This window comes from Pseudopodoces humilis, chromosome 2 (assembly GCF_049639895.1).
Source record: "Pseudopodoces humilis isolate 2021_Gansu_Grassland_sample_001 chromosome 2, ASM4963989v1, whole genome shotgun sequence".
NCBI lineage: Eukaryota > Metazoa > Chordata > Aves > Passeriformes > Paridae > Pseudopodoces > Pseudopodoces humilis.
The window spans coordinates 81,535,963-81,552,835 of NC_142201.1; the positions used below are offsets into that span (position 1 = coordinate 81,535,963).

The 16,873-nt window shown below is 37.2% G+C and overlaps 1 protein-coding gene across 19 annotated transcripts in view; it reads right to left on the reverse strand.

The window, feature by feature from the left end:
* DLG2 (discs large MAGUK scaffold protein 2) overlaps window positions 1-16,873 on the reverse strand; it is a 991,421-nt gene that overhangs the window by 192,925 nt on the left and 781,623 nt on the right. For all 19 annotated transcript variants that reach the window (XM_088051071.1, XM_088051059.1, XM_088051060.1 and 16 more), the window contains one exon: window positions 5,121-5,223. In XM_088051071.1, the coding sequence (XP_087907197.1) occupies window positions 5,121-5,223 (103 nt within the window). The remainder of the gene's footprint in view (window positions 1-5,120; window positions 5,224-16,873) is intronic.

Consider the following 16,873-nt stretch of genomic DNA (forward strand, 5'->3'; position numbering starts at 1 on the left):
GGGGAAAGGGCTAGTCACATTTCAAAGTATATCAGTAACCTAGACAAAGATGAACAAATACAATTATTTTCTTTTTCTTTCATTTTTACCTAATTCCCACAGTAGCTGGAAAGGTTAAAGGTCTGAATCAGGAATCTATGTGACTGTTGTACCAAAAGAGGAGACAAGTGTTTGTACTCTGAGGCAGGAGCAGGGGATAAAAAAGGGGAAAGTGCTAAAAAGTACCCTTCACTTCAGAGTCCTTCAGAAGTGACTCCTGGATTTTTCATCTAATATTTTCAAGAAAGCAAATCTTACCATCTGCAGCTCAGGCAAACATGTATGACAAGGGGTATTTTAAAATAAAATCTGGGGCTGTTTACAAAAGTTAGGTGTATTCTAATGTTCTATGGAACCTCCCAGAATTAGGAGCAAAAGAATAAAAAAGTGAATTTGGTATCAGAGTTTCCAGGAGTTGCTTAAGTGCATTTCTTCAAAAATTTCCTTAGCTATTGCCTGCAAAGACAGACACTGCCTATCACAGTACCTCTCCCTCTCACACTCTACGTAAAGCTCAGCTACTCACCTCACAACAGGCATCAAGCAGCAGCTCCCTCAAAAAGAGACAAAACACAAAATCTTTAACAACTTTTTAACCTCTCCAGTGTCAGCTGCTCTAATCAAATGTAATCAATGACCGCTTTCCCCGTGTGCGAGCTGGCGAGGGAACTGGTTAAAAATCTCGATTGAAAGATTGAAAGCACATGGAACTTCCAATTGCTTGAACACTCTTCCAGGGGCTGTTGTGAGGCAGTAGCTGCAGAGGTACTGCAATGCAGCACAGCTCAGCTCCCAGACCACTGACACAGGAGTGTTCTGCACAAAGCTTAAGGCTACACTTCACCTTTTCACACTGCTGAGTTGGGGGAAAGGAACATGAGCTTTTGAGACTAAAATGTGCAGTAAAGCTTTTTAACAGCTTTATTAGGAGACTAGTACTCTGTCTGTCCCCACCCCCAAGCTGTGTCTTTCAGGAAAAACTGTCACTATTTCAACCAAAGCTCCCTTTTCTTAAAAAACATATTTTAGCTTAACTGAAAAAATGCTTTTTATTCTTAACTCATTCCATACTGGGCTATACTTGCAATTTTTGCCATTAAACAACAAAACATGTCCTGAAGAAAAACCTAGAAATGTAAAATGTGTTTCCCTGTGTGATATATATTCCATTTTAATTTCTACTTAATTGTTTAATAGGGACACACTGTTAAATCCTAAGATTATTTTTCAAGCTCAGTTTTTTTTTTTTCTTTAATTTACTTCACATTTTTGCAATATTTTAAAAGAGATCTGAGAGTTGTTAAGCTGTGAGGAAAGTTAAAATGTTTCTGATTATTAAAAATTGGAATGCAAAGCCAAATATAAGAGATTGGTTCGTCTTCTAATTTTTTTCTAAGTAGCTTTTCATCCTTAAATTATCTTTAATTTCGTATCAACCACGTGCAGCAGATGCGAATTTCACAAGACTATGAAAGGTTATCTTTCTGAAGCCTGCAGGGACTAGTTAGTGTGGACTGAATACATCAACTTCCATATGAACTACAACCACAATGATTATTAAGAGATCATGATACTTAACCATTAATTGTCCTCCATTTACACAATACATGTGTACATAACATACAGTACACAGGTTATTTTCAGTTTTTTAAATAAAAGTAAGGAATCACTCAAGAAGCCCAGAGTTATGGCTGCTGTTCCTAAATATGTACTTCTACAGCTGAGCTCAGATTTTTTTTAACTTCTGTGATGTATTTTCCTCTTGCTCTTAATAATCTCTCCATAATTTTGCTCAAGGTATTTACATTTCTGTTTGGATTTTCGTAGCACTTTGCCTCTTCTGTTTCTCAGAGAGAAGAGGGAAATAAAGGTGGTGAGTGTAAATAAGGAAAAAAGGGAATGAAGAGCAAAACTGATGAATCAGTTCTTCATTTATACTATCCCTTTTATTTCCATTAAACAACTGCACAAAATCACTGTCTCTTCTATTCTCCCTTTATTCACAGTATCTGTGCTCTTTTTACAGCATTTTCACTAAGACCACTTTCATCTGAGGGATGAGCAGTGTGCTTCAGCTGAGCACCATCACCAACCTCAGCCATGACAGCATTCAAAAAAATGTTGTGATTTGTCTGAGCTCATCTCTGCATTTGTGCATTCCCAACAAGATGACAAAAAAACAACCACGATATTGATGGGAAAAGCTATTCAAATTGATGGCAAGCACTAGGGTTTTTTTTTTGATAGGAGTTACCATTCTTATGAGATTTGTTGCCAAGTCTCTACACATTAGTGTGAAGGAAGTTCATATGAGGCTTTGAATGGGATTCTGTTTGAAACAAAGAAAGAGACATTTAAATTTTGAAAGCTGTTTCCATAGAATTCACCTAATTTTCTTCCCACAGCATAGCATATTATTTATTTGTTGAGAAAATACCAAGATAAGCATACTGGAAGCTTTCCATTACTGCATAAAAGTAAGCTTTTTCTACTCACAATTTTAATTGCTAATCATCAGTATGCTTACAGTATTGACTGGTACTTATATCATCATCACTCAATACCTGAAATATCAATAGCTAAAGGATTCATTGAATTTTTTTGTTGTTGTTTTGTTTTTGTTTTTTTTTGCAATGACATCTAATGCCTTAATAATCTGAAGAGATTTAAAAAAGGTACTGATTAACATTTGTAGTGGCTATTCTTGGATCTCCCCAGAAAAACCTGAAGTTGTAGTAACAACTCAGAACTTCCAGTGTGAAAATGGAAGAAGCAAGCTACCAGGCAACTTAGCTTATGAACTTTACTAGATTTGGAAGCGTTAAAAGTGAGAAGCCCCTGAGGGAAGCACAGTTGTACAGTTTTAAGACTATTCTATGACTATGTTCCAATACATTCAAAAAGATAAGATACAGTAAACAAGAAATTGGGTATGAATTTCAAATAAAGGATAAAAAGAGTTCTGCAATAACTTTAGAATTAAATTAGTGTTTAGTCTCATATAAAGTATGTTTTTGTGTAACCTAAATATTAAAATAATTCTCTGTGAAGGTTACTTAACTCTTTAAATTTTTTTTCATCTTTCTTTAGTGTAAGGGATTTCTCAGGAAACATTTTTTTCATTTTACATCTGCTTTATGCAGTTTGCATTAACCAGAATCTCAGACTAAAGTTAAATATTTCAGCTGTAACGTAACACATGCTGGACAACTACAGAGTACTACCTTTAAAGATTCAACCATTTACTATAAAAAAGACAAACTTTTGGGCCCTGTTCATCACAAGCTTCACTCTCTGTGGTATGTTTTGAGCTATGTGGCTGAAACAGAAAACTGGTTTTGCTTCACTGACAAGAAGTGATGACATTGGGACTAGTCTGCCCTCAACAGGGTTTTTGGTGAATGGAGCAATGACATAGGAAAAATGGAATAAATGTCCAGTATAATACCTGATGGATTTAATCAGCATCATCTGAATTGTATGTTCACCAAAACTGAATTTGACACAGGACAGAGCTTCTAAAATGTAGTCTACATGTATGCCAACTAAAAGTTCAATTCTAATAGGAAAAAGCTGTCAAGTGATGTATTTTTTATGTATTAACGGCGGCACAGAACAACTGTGACATGCCACTGATTGCTACAAGTACCCAGACACCATGGTGATAATTGCAGTGTAAAATCACCAGACAGCAAACAAGATTGCTGGAACTAATAGGAACATGGCTTCATTCAGAACCCAGTGCAGAACTCTATCTGTAATGGAATTGCTTTTCAATACTTCTTTGAAATAATGCTGATTATTACTCATGCATTTTTATATTAATATGTTCCATTTATTTAACTAAAGATAGATACTTTCAATTTCATTTGCTCTCATCTGCCCATTTCTTACTATGGCCTAATTTATTCTGTTTGGTGACTCAGGTACAGATAAACTTATAAATGGATACTTGATTCCAGATCTGAAGCACAACTGTACATTTCACTAAAATAGAAGCTGTTTTTCTCCTTGAGTGCTGTCATCAGGATCCAGAGAAATGAAGGAAAATATCATACTGGATAAATTCTGGAATAACTAATTCATCTTCCCTAAAAGAACCTGAGCATGTTATAGAGCTGTTGTTTCACCTATGAGACCTACATATCTCCTAGGCTGGGCACAATCAGGCAGAATCAAATTCTGAATTGAGCTAGAAGTGCTTCCTGAAAAATGACAACGGTGCCAGCAAGTCTTCACAGACACTTGTACTTGCTGAATTAATCTGGAAAAGACTTTTAAGTAAAAACTCAAGGAAACCACCTTGATTTCCAATCAGAAGGTAACACTCCTCTCACAAATTCCTTGAGAACCTCACATAGTCATTTGGGTCACTGCGCATGGACAACAAGGAGTTCTGCCCTTTAATTATGGACTCCAAATCAGTCAGTGCCTACTTCTGCCCACTGAAACTAACTTAACCTCTAGAAAACTAAATATTAGACAGCAAAATGTGAATGAGATACACCCCACCTTAAATGTCTTACATTTTTCTGAATTTCTTGCTCATGCTTTTATTTAGAAAGCTGTAATTTTCTCTAATAAGTAGTTGTTATCCAGGCCTAATTGCCCTGAAGGTACAAGGACGCTATCATCCAAAAGCAATAGTGGGAAGCTCTACACATTCTGCAGGAAGGATTTATCCTTGTGTAATTCTGACTGTTTGAAGCAATGTCAGATCTTCCTGGAATTTCTGTTCACTCTTAACCTATCTGTGCACTACCTATTTCCAGGAAGAGACTAGAAAAGAACATAAAACGAACACTAACAAGAATGATTAACTAAGTTTTGATTACTGTGTTATTATATGCACACTTGAAGAGCACTCTTACAGTTAGTTGCATCAAACGCTTCTAAAAGCCAAGTCTGTACAAAAATACAGCCATTTCCTTGGGACAAAACTGTCACTTGAATTTTCACTCCAGATGACTGCTGATGATAGCTGGGAAACTTGCTATCTACAACAGCCTCATCCTGTTAAATGAGTGGCTCCAGAGCACTTCTCTTTTGCCAGCTGCCTTCCAGGCTGTTATCTCACTTACCCTCCGGCTGGTATTGTGCTATGATCGTTACCGTCTGCCCCGCTCCTTTGAGCGCAGCCGCAGCCTGCTCATGGGTAGCACCTCGCAGGTCAATGCCGTTCACCTGCGCGGGAACAAAGATAACAACGCGTATGAGAAGTCTGACATTGGACAGGGAGACACAAGTGGGCTTCTATCGTAAATATCCGATGGATGTGAAGGTCAGAAGGACGCCCAGATGCAGAAGCAAAGTACAAAATCAAAAAGCCTGAGAGGAAACTCCCTGTGACTAGCCAAGAGGATAAGCCCCAGTGCCCCTCACCCTATAGTTTGACTGTGCTTATCCATGCAGACTCTCTGACCACTATTTTTGGGTATTTCCTGCTCTACTGAGTTTCCATTTCTGGTTACCTCTTCATCTAGCAATATCACTTAATATATCGAGTTCAAAAGAGAAATTTTCTGTGATGCTTGAAGGTCACTGAAGAATACGGCAAACCAAGAAGCTTCTCCTTCAGTCAAACTCTGCAGGCCCAGTCAGTAGCCTCAGGAAACCCAGGGATACATACAGCATGTCTAAAAAAAGCTGCTGGATGCAGAACTTTTATAACAAAACACCTACTATATAATCTACTGTTTTCTGCTCATGCAACCCCTCCAACTATTGCCTGGAAATATCCTCTATCTTGCACACTACAGCAATGGAGTTGCTATCAGACACAGCTTCCTCAATTCAGGCTGTTCAACATCCATACATTTTTCCATATGGTTTCCTTTTCTTAATCATTTTTGGCTGCATAAGAAATGGAAGAGGAACAGAGTAGAACAAAGTAGGAAATCCACCCACTAAAACTCAGGAGCAGCTTCAGTACTCTTTGGATTTGTGTTTGTGATACATGTTTTGTCAGCAGTATCCCAAGGAAGAGACAGGATTCACATACAGATTTATTAACTGCTCCAGTAACTTGAATCCTGGTTTCCAGTGGGAGCATTACTGTCTGGCTGTACTGAAGCATGTGAGATTTCTTTTATTTATGTATTCATGTTTGTATGCACGTATTTGTTAATTTATGTATTTATCTGTCTTTCCTCACACTTCTACAGGTTTCCACTTCATAATACTTTAGCGAAGAACAGGAAGCTTTTGACATGTAACAACCTCAGCAGGACAGAAATCCAATTCTGAATATCGAAGAAAAGAAAAAGAAAGGAAATAAAGGGCAGGGAGAGGAAAGAGAACCATGCCATATAAAGCAAACATGCAAACACTAGACAGCAAAACACTAGACCCAAATTCTCAGCTAGAGCAATTATTTGTGTTTATGTTTACCAAGTACTATTGCAAGATGGCTAAGCACATATTGAAAAGAAGGGGTTTTTTACATTTACATTTTAAAAACTTTTTAACGATTACAAAAATAAATTTGATTCCATAGAACTTTTTAAGTAACAGCGATTGAGTCTGCCATGAATACATTTATTTGTGCCAATAATGTTTACAAACTGGACCATCTTAACTTGCTGTCCTCCATCAAATTTTGGAGAATATGATGTTTTGAGAACACAATTATTATTTACCATAGAATCACAGAGTCATAGAATAGTTTGGGTTGGATGGGAACTTTAAAATGCTTCTGCAATGAACAGGGACATCTTCAACTAGGACAACTAGCCCATGTGGCTCAGTCCTGTCCATCCTGACTTGAGTATTTCCAGAGATGGAGTGCCCACCACCTCTCTGGGTAACTGTGCCAGTGTCTTACCACTGTCATCATAAAAAATTTCTTCCTTATTTGCATGACAAAATCTAGTCTTTACTAGTATGTGAACAACATTTAGACTATTACTCTTGGAAAAACTAATTTGTGATAGCAATTATATAAAGCCCAGGAGAAACCACAGCTTCTGATCCAGAAGACTGCATGATGCTATAGAACTGTTGACTGTATATAGAAATTATGAGCATGGGGCAAACATAACATAATCAACTTCATAATTTAACACAGGAGTCCTCAGTTGTCCCATCTCCCTGGGATGTTATAATGGCCGGTAGAAACTTTCAAAAAAATGAGCCAAAGGTTCAAAAGCTTTCATAAAAGTTGTATACTGAAACCTCTGGGAAACACTTGCTGAAATTCAGTCTAGGAATATATCACCCTAGACAGCAGTAATTCAGTGCATTCTAGAAGAACAAAAGGAGAGAAGCACAACTTTCAGTGCCATAAAAATATACCATATTTTAACCTACAACAGTGAAGATACCTAAAGAGGAAGATAATGTCAAGTAGGACTTTGCAACCCCTGTTGAGAATACCAGCTTCCTGTAAGGAACACAAATTAGGGTACTGCTGCAGAAAAAGAGGTGCTGTTCCCTACTTTTTCTCAGTGATGGTGTTACGACACTTGGTGCTGCATTGTATTGAGCACAGATGTACCACCACTACAATTACTCAGTAACTGAGCACTGTAGCCACAGTTTTGTGAAGTGTGAGCAGAATTCCTAAATTTAAGAACAGTGCCTATATCATGACATAAAGGAAACATCAGCCTTGATTCTGTGTCTGAAGAAGACAACTTTGACGCCAAGTAACCTTTCCTTTAAGAGAGAGTTTAGTTTTTATCTGTGTGCTTTTTCCCTTTCATAAGTGGAGTCCTTGAGAGAGTCCCACAAAAGCACAGGATAATCTGAAAAAGGAACACTCCTGAATTCCTGAGCTGGGGAGATGGATGTGGATTACGTCACCTGGTCAGCATTAGAAGGATCCAAGGGAAAAAAAAAAAAAAATTTCAGGCTTAAGCTCAAAGACTATGAGAGGACACAAGCCTTTCTTAAGCAATATAGGAAAACACTGTGATGGTCTGTAAAGTTGTGTTAATAGTACAGTAGGTTTAAAGATTGTTAATAAATCCTAATAATCTCTCTATAGATAAAAGGTGAGAATGCATGAAAGAATAAGGAAATCACATGCTTATTCTCCTCCTCTGAGAAACAATAGTTCTATGTGAGCTAATATGTACAATCCTAATAACACATGAAGACTGTGAATGCAAGACAGGAATTTCACTGAAGTTGTTATAAAAATATTTTTCACTTCTCCACAGAAAAAATTAGAAACCACTGAAATGACAGCTGACTACTTTTTGCCCTTCACACCCTTGTTCTAGAAGAAATGATTGCCTATGGTACAAACACAAGACATTGTAGTGAATGAATTTCCCTGAAATTAATATCACTTTTTTGTTAGGATATAGCAGGGGATAGACACTTGGGGAAAACTTAGAGGCCTGAGTGGCTGAAATCAAAAGAGCAAGGAAAAGAAATGTCAGAGAGAAAAATAACACATAAATTGTATCTTCTGCAATTTTTATCTAGTTCATAATCAAGCTAGGCAAACCAGATTAACCTGATTAAGCAGGTAAATGACTGGACTACATTAGGTTGCCGAAACAGCGATCACCCTCTTGAAGACACACATCTGCAGAAAAGAAATCAAATAACCACTGCCAAACAGGGAGGGAGAGTTCTGTTTGCATGTTATTTTATTCACGAACAGTGGCACAATCTCATTGTAGTATAATAGGTATTAAATTTAGAAATTACTTATAATCTAGTCTGACTTTGTAAAGAACAAGAAGAGTAGATGCTAACTTGATTTCTGGGTATCATTTCCCTCTACTTAAAAGCAAATATAATCAACTCCCAAACATTCTAGTTAAAAAACAGCATATTCACATAGCAACATTAAATCTTGATGAAAGGCACCATTAGTTTATATATTCTAATCAAATTTTTACCATTAGACCAAAATGAACACGAATTTGGAGAGAATAAAGTAATAATACTCTGTCTTGCCTCTTCCTTCAAAACAGTATTTTAATTTAATATCTCATAATACTTGTGTGCAGTGACATTTTTTCCTCATATGATTTCATTGCAAATTGTTAAATCTTATTAAAATTATTGCTTTTAATTAATTTAACATAATTTATGTGAAGAATAATCAGTAAAAGAAAATTTTAAAAAATCAGAAAAAGGTGCAAATATTAAAAAGTGGAAAAGTTAAAAGGTGGAAAGTTAAATAACAAAGGTGTTTTGTTTGTTTATTTGATTTTTTTCTATAATAAATGGGCTTGATTTCTTCAGAATGTATTATACAATAAGCAAAGTAGCTGTTCTGAGCTTGACTGCACAGCCCTGATGTCCTGGCCCAGAATGAACTTGACTGCACAATTTCTGATGCCTAACTTCAAAATTAATTTGACATAATGGAAATAAGAAGAGCCTGCAGCTTATACTGAATTCTGTCTCTTCTGCATGTTTTGAACTGGCAAAAAGCAGTTAAAAAGCTTACAAAGAGGAGTGCTGCAATAGAAAATCAGAGTTGAAAACTACGGTCAAAACTAAATTGAGATGGAGAAAAAGATGCAATAGCTCACAGTAGTTACTGGGCCTTTGCATTCATTGACTCAAAATAAAGTGTGATCTACTTAATACTGAATCATAATTGAAATGAAGGATCAGATTTTTGGCATAGATTGAATTCTTCTAAAATTGAATGAGTTTATCCCCTCTAAAATATTTGAGTGGCCCATATTAGTAGAAATTTGATTGCACTCTGAACAGACTTGTTGCAGTCTGGCTGGCTTCTAGGAAGTGAATATGATTTGTATGTTAGTTATTCGAACAGAATAATCTGCTTTATTTAGCCATTTCTTTCTTTAGGCTGCCTTATTTTGTGTTTGTACTGTGGTTAAATGAACACTTGGAACACCTTGTTGGATTGGAAAAGAAAGGAAAAACATATCCTTTCCCTGGGGAGGAAATATAAAGGGTTTGTTGTTTTTTTTTTTCATTTCTTCTTTAAGTTGTCACTAACAAAGTACACAGTTTTATACACTAAATTAAAAGCTGAAGGAAAGGCAATCTTTTACCATGGAACAAACAATAGAGCAGAGTTGTCAAGTTCTGTCTAAATTCTTCTATTTGTTGAAATCATAAAATAATAGCTTCTGGTGCCTGGAAAAGCAAACAGAAGTCTGAATAATGACAACTGGTTACAGACAGAATTCCCATTGTTTGCATTAAGAGAAGATACAAAGAACCCTATTTATCTACCTTAATTCTGCACATCAGCTTAAGTATTCTCAAGCACTTCATCATGAGAGGAAAGCTGGGTCATGTTCTCCAGCAGTCCTTTTTAGTCACTGGGAATGTAAAACAAGGAAGATTGGAAACAATCCCATTAGAGATGATCTGCCGTGAACATGTCTGAGGAAACCTTCCTCAGAAGCAGGTGGAATAACCATTCTACACAACAGCTCCCACACCTCTTGACAACTGATACAGTCCACCAAAAAGCACAATTCTAAGAATCCAGGACATGTTGCCAAAGTTCAGCCTTTCAGCAGCTTTTTGCAAGGCCAAGGCCACACACCCAGCCTGAGGCCAAGGCTCTGCTGGGCCGAAGAGCTGTGGAAGTAAAGCAGGCTCAGCACCATGGACACGCTGGGACATGGCTTTGGGGGTGGCACCCAGCAGGGGAAATGATGATATGGGACAGTCTTTGCCTTGCTACTGAAGAAAGGTTTACAAATAGGAAGGAAGAAAGAAAGAAGAAATGGGGGAGTCTTCACTCTCCAGCTTAGCTTCTGCTGTATTTTCAGGCTAGATTTATTGCTTTTCTCTCACTTTTCTCAATTCTGATCTGTTCTGATCCTACACTTTCCACTCTTTAGTTAGAGCTACACAGAGAAGCACAGTGGTTTTCTCATCCTTGACACTGTTGAAAACATTGGATCATGTCCCATGCTCTTCTCCATGCCCAGCACCTTCCTCCTCTGTTTTTATGGGCCAGCAATTTCAGTGACCTTTTCAATTTTCCTTGTCTGACTACCTTAGAGTTACAATTTCTGCCTCTAGTAAGCTGGTCTTTATTCTCTGAGGAGCTGGATATTCTAGAGGAAAACTCTTCTCTGGGAAACAAGAACCACTGTGAGGGTATGAGCTGTATCATGTCTTTTTCTGCCAGGATCTTTAAGGAGGCAGCTAAGCCAAAAGAAAGAGATAACAAAGCATATTTGGAGCAGAAAAAAAAAATATTATGTTCTTGCAGAGGTGTCTTGCACACACTGCCTTTTACAGTGGGAACCAACAGGATCTATGACTCACCAGACCATATGAATCATTCCAAATGGCACCTGTTAAGCCTAGAGCCATAGGCAAAGACTTATGTTTTAATCCAAACTGTACAGAAATTCTGATACGAGGTCTGCTCTCCATTTGATTGTAGCTTTTATGAATGATGCCAGATTTGCAAACTTTGACACTGAAGTAATTTCCCTGAATGACCTCTTAAGAGCCATTTCCTCTCAATTCCATCAGAATTCCTCAAAACTAGTTTAATGAATAAAACTAGTTTAAGAAGTAAATCACAGCTTATAAAAAGGACACATGGACTTACTGGAGCCTTAATGGACATGAAAATTATTTTATTCAGATCACTAAACAGCTACCAGCTTGTTCAAGTACTAACCTGAACTGGAGGTGATTCAGCAACTTCAAGGTGATCAATGGCATTTTGTCATATTACTAAATGGTTAAGTTGAGAGACAGGAGCACATGCTTTTTCCATATTAAGCCAACTGGTATTACCTGTGAAAAATACTTATAGGAGTACTATACTAGCTAATAACACAGGCCAGTGTCTATCAGCTGATTTAAAAATAAATATTTTTCATCCTTTTTATGCATGAAACATCCATCAAATAAAATTTTTAGTAACAATATTCATTATTATTAAAATGGACAGCTCATAATTAGCTCTTAAATTCAAATCTAGTTGCTACTTTTTAATTTTTTCTCCTTCTGTGTGGTCACTCAAAACCCCTTATATTCCTGCCACCACCTAACCTCATGGATCTCACTGTAGTGTCATCTGTTCAAGCATTCACACCTTCCTTCTCCTTTGCACTTCCTGCTCTCCTTTCTACTCTGAACTGCTAAAATATCAAACTGTCCCTCCTCCTTCTAGAGCTTTTACTTTACACACCACTGTTACTTCTATTCACTTTCCTGCCCTTCTGAAAAATCCCTTTCTCTCTAATTCTGTTTTCAGCATTCATATTTTCCTGTCTCCTGCTCTCATCCTGGATCATTTAGACATGCTAGTTTTAGCAGCATTTTTTCCATGTACCTTGGTGTCCATATACATCTAAAGGTATTATTTCCTTATGCAGTAACTGTTTCCTAAATTAACTCACACATTTGCAAGCATAAGTGAATGGAGACGTTGTTCAGTTTTACTCATAATGCTGCAGGGTTTTTACTTCGCATTTGAATTTCAAAGGATATATAAGCAGAAATAATGATTGAAACTCTCTTGCTTCTGAAATGAGGTAAAGGTTTCCATTTTAACAAGTTCCTTATACCTCAAAGATGATAAGAACTTAATTTCAGCTGAAGCCAACAAGAAACAGGTAGCTGGGAACTGAAATAAAAAGGCAAAGCAAATTTATAGGCTTCTTAGAGACAGAAGTGACCCTGAACATTGAGTTCGAGATGAATTCAAAAACTTAAATCCTTGCCTTGAGCTCTGCTTGATAGGTGTTTTCATATTTCCACATCAGAGTATATGGCACTGTGGCCTGTGAGAGGGGAGATGGCCACTTTGTGTCATGGCAAATCCATACTGAACTCAAGCCAGTGACCACAAAGCAATGTGTTAGAGGCTGAACGGTAGAGTGTCTTAATGTAAGTACATGTTCAGTGCTCATGTTTTATATTAAAACTCCGTGAATCACAACATTCATGATTTATTTGTGGTTCTAAAGATGAAGATGATGACACAGACACTTTGAATAGACAAAGCTCCTTACTCTCAAATAACCCATGTTTTTTATAACCAGTAGAAAGAAAACAGCTCTCGTATTGTCTAAGTGATTTTCCTTTTGTTACTGTTCTGGTGGCTTGCTTGTTCAGATTCAGGGCATATCTATCTTGTTTTTTCAAAAATATCTCAGAAAACACCTCCAACAAACCACTGCAGATATCCCTTCAATACCCTATTTAATGGATGGCCAATTTCTGTTACTTTGCAGCTTGTGTCATATGATAATTTTTTTAATCACTCAGAAATCCCAAACTGACTGGGCAGTAGAGCAGAATGATTCCTGGAGACTAGTTAGTTTGAGCACAAGGCCGAAGTCCAGCCTGGGGCAAAGCTCAGTATGAATAAAGCTCAGGATTTTAGCCATTTTGTCCAGCAGTAGCAGCTTGGCTTTCACATTTTCACTGTTAGCCGGGCAGTGCAGCAACACTGAGGGGGTGCAAGCATCATTACAAATCTTCATTGTATCAGATGTGATGTAATTCTGCTTGACACTGTTACACCAAAATTTGCCAAGTCAGAATGTTTGAACTGAATGTGCACTCCTCCTTAAGCTGTAAGGAGCTGAAGAACAAGCAGTCTGGCACGAGACCATTTCTACTCATTTAGGCAATAGTAAAATGAATATTTTAGAGGCAACTGATGATTTCATCACAACGGAAATATACAGCCTCTAGTTTAGGCCAATTTACTAGCTGTTGATGACACAGAACTGACAGATCTGATAGCTACACTCTTGGGGAAAAAAGATATACCTTATTCAAGAGAATTCTTGGTGTAATTTATTAGCTTCTGATCATGTGCTTGAAATGTGAGAGTTAAGTTAGGAAACAGTTACTGCATCAAGACAATTCCACTGTATGATACAGACTGCAAAAAGATGTGGGTGAGGAGTTGTGGTTGGGAGAGAGAAATCCAGCTGGAAGACAAACCCCTTGATTAATGAGATGAAATTATGCAGCAGTATATGCAGCATTCCAGAATATGCTGGTGGTAACTTTTTTCCCCCCACAATCTCCATTATGCTTGTATTATAGAAAGTAATTTATTTTATTTTGAAGTTCCAAAGTGGCAAGTCTATGAGCTTCTCTGGCAATACAACCACTTGCCTTGATTACAAAATAAATGCCTCATATTTTGAGGCTGAATATGTCTAAGTTCCACTTCCATAAGATTAGATATATTTACCAACACTGCAAAACAGTTTGCTCTCTTCCCCAAGACCAACTGTTTCCAGATGAAGTGTTAACATGGACACAGTTCATACTACATTAAAATGAATTTTTACTGTCAAGGAGGATGCTAGGGTTTTTCTGACACGAGTTCTAAACTCCACAGCCTCATGGGAAAAGAGACTTTGCTCTTCTCAAAGAGACATTTCTTTAAATACATAAAAGAGAGTCTTTTCAAGAGCATAAATCAGTGTTGGCACCCAGCTTCTCTTCATCAGGTTCCCAGTTGCCTTCTGTACCTTTAAATCTCTCTTGTACAGGGAAGTTGCACGGGTGCCTCAGTTGTGTGAAATGTTTTTGGCTCATCATGATGACAGTGAGTACTGAACATATGTCTGTATGTATTGTGAGGGGTGAAACTGAGTTTGTCTGGAAAAGGCAGAGCACTGTGCACCCACATGATCCCATACAGACATAAACCCTCATCCTCAAATCACAAAATTCCCAGAGTTGTCAGCAATATCTGAACTTAACATTAAACAGCTGTTTTGCTCCAGATCTTTCCATTAGATCTTGCCATGACAACAGCTTTGCTTTTCTCTCCTTTTCTCTAGTTTTTTGTGAGGCTTATGATGTGCTACTATATGAAGATATTGGTAAGTAGACTACAGGGGCTGCAAGTTTGCAGTAAAATGACGTTTATGACTTCTTCTCTGTGACTAATGTTCTTTCAGGAGGAAAATTACATTTCCCAATTTATTCTTGAAAAATTCATCAGGATTATTACTCCTTCTTCTGTAGCTTTCTAAGTATCTGCAAATTGATTGTTTCTCCCAGATGTTTTCCCTGAAAATTGGGCAACCTGTTCTACACTCCAAAATATTCCTTCAGTTCTTGAATAAACTTATGAATGGTCTGCTTTGAATAGTTCCTTAAGTATACAAGAATACATCTAACTCATCTAAGTTCTAATTTGATTTTGCCTAAGTCCACTTTAAAGACTTCTGTTTCTTCATAACTGCCCTAATTGGATAATTGTGAACCCATCTATTTTTCAAAGACAAAACAACAACAAAAAATCACTAAAGGTTTGAACTCTCATGGTCTCACTTTTAAACAATTTATTTTCCAACTCTTTGGGAAATTAATTTATTGCTTGGTTTTCTATTTTCATCAAACATTTTCTTGATGCCTTTCCTAATTCTTGAAAGGACATCCCATTTTACATACTACCCTTCTGAATTTCCCCCCAGAGTTTACCTAACATTTATGGGTTTTAAGACTTGGGCTGTTATTGCCACAGTGACTAACTCAGCTTTCACTTTTTCAATGCTGATTACTTGAGTTCCACAGCTGTGACTGCACAGAAGCTGGTTTTGAAGTTCATGCTACTTCCTCATTCCCTTTCAGCACAAAATCATAAAAATTGCCACTACACTCTATGGTTACTCAAGGGCAAGTTGTGTTTCATTGTTTCATTCTCCCATTTTTCAGCTCTTCTTCATTACTGGTGGGAATAAAATCTCATATGATGTATACTTGTTTTTTCCATATTCTCCATCAAAAACAGATTCATGAATATTTGATAAGTTTGGATGGGATTTATTTCAGTAAAAGGAAGGTATGTCAAATTCTCTACAATATGTGAAAAGAAATACAAATTTTTGCAGCAAAATGGTCATCTGACCCATGTAAAATGCATGCTTTAGGGCAGGGTGAGGTGTACTCAGAAGTGGCTACACCTTTCTGTTAGCTACAAAGGGGGCCTAAAGGGTTATATACTCTGTGCTTCCCAACATGAGCAAAGCCTGAATTTAGATTAATCCACTACATATTTCTAAGGAGCTTAATCTACCTGTCCTTCTAGTCGGTGCCACCCCATTGACACATGACAATGCCTGTGCTCTCAGCTCTTTTCCTCTACAGAGGTTTTCCTTTTACAGCTCAGGCACATATATATCACCTACCATTCAGTATTGATCCTTTGGATATGTTTAGCAACACATTCTTGCTTGATTTTCAAACAAATTCTACTTTAAAAGAGTCTAGTCAGGTGCACTGATCTACCCATTTGAATCACTGCTCTGATTATATATTAGAATTTTCAATATGCACCAAACAGTGCTCTGTACATTACTACAAAGCAGGTTTACATAGTTAACATACTGACCAAGTAGGATTAATGTTAAAAACATTGCGGAAGTCTATAGACAATCACAGCTAAAGGCCACAGAAATGGATAGACTGTCCCATGTCAGACAGTTGACACCACCAAGGGGAAGAAAGCATCCAGAGGATATGGTCACTGCCTCTGCAAACAACTCCTTGTAGGGCAAAGGCAATATCTGTTACTGTCCTGACACTGTTACACAAGAAGGACAAACTGATGATCCAAGGAGAAAAGATACCAGGCCCTATAGAAATGTTTCAAACACTTTCCGAGACGGCTGCATTTTGGAAAAAAGAAAATCTGAGAAGAAAAACCAAATGCTATTTGCCATTTATCTTAGCTTTGTAACTAGGTAACAAAATGCACTATTTGCCCTGAGCAGTTTTACTGCTTTTACCGTGAGCAAAATAACCATTTGAAATTAGAAAGCTGAGAGCTTCTCTGTATCAGAGTAAGGGAAGTCAGTCTGGAGGTCAAATATAACAGTAGCAAATATAAAGCATAAATATTTGCTGTAAGTAAGTACAGTCCTTACATTCTATCTTG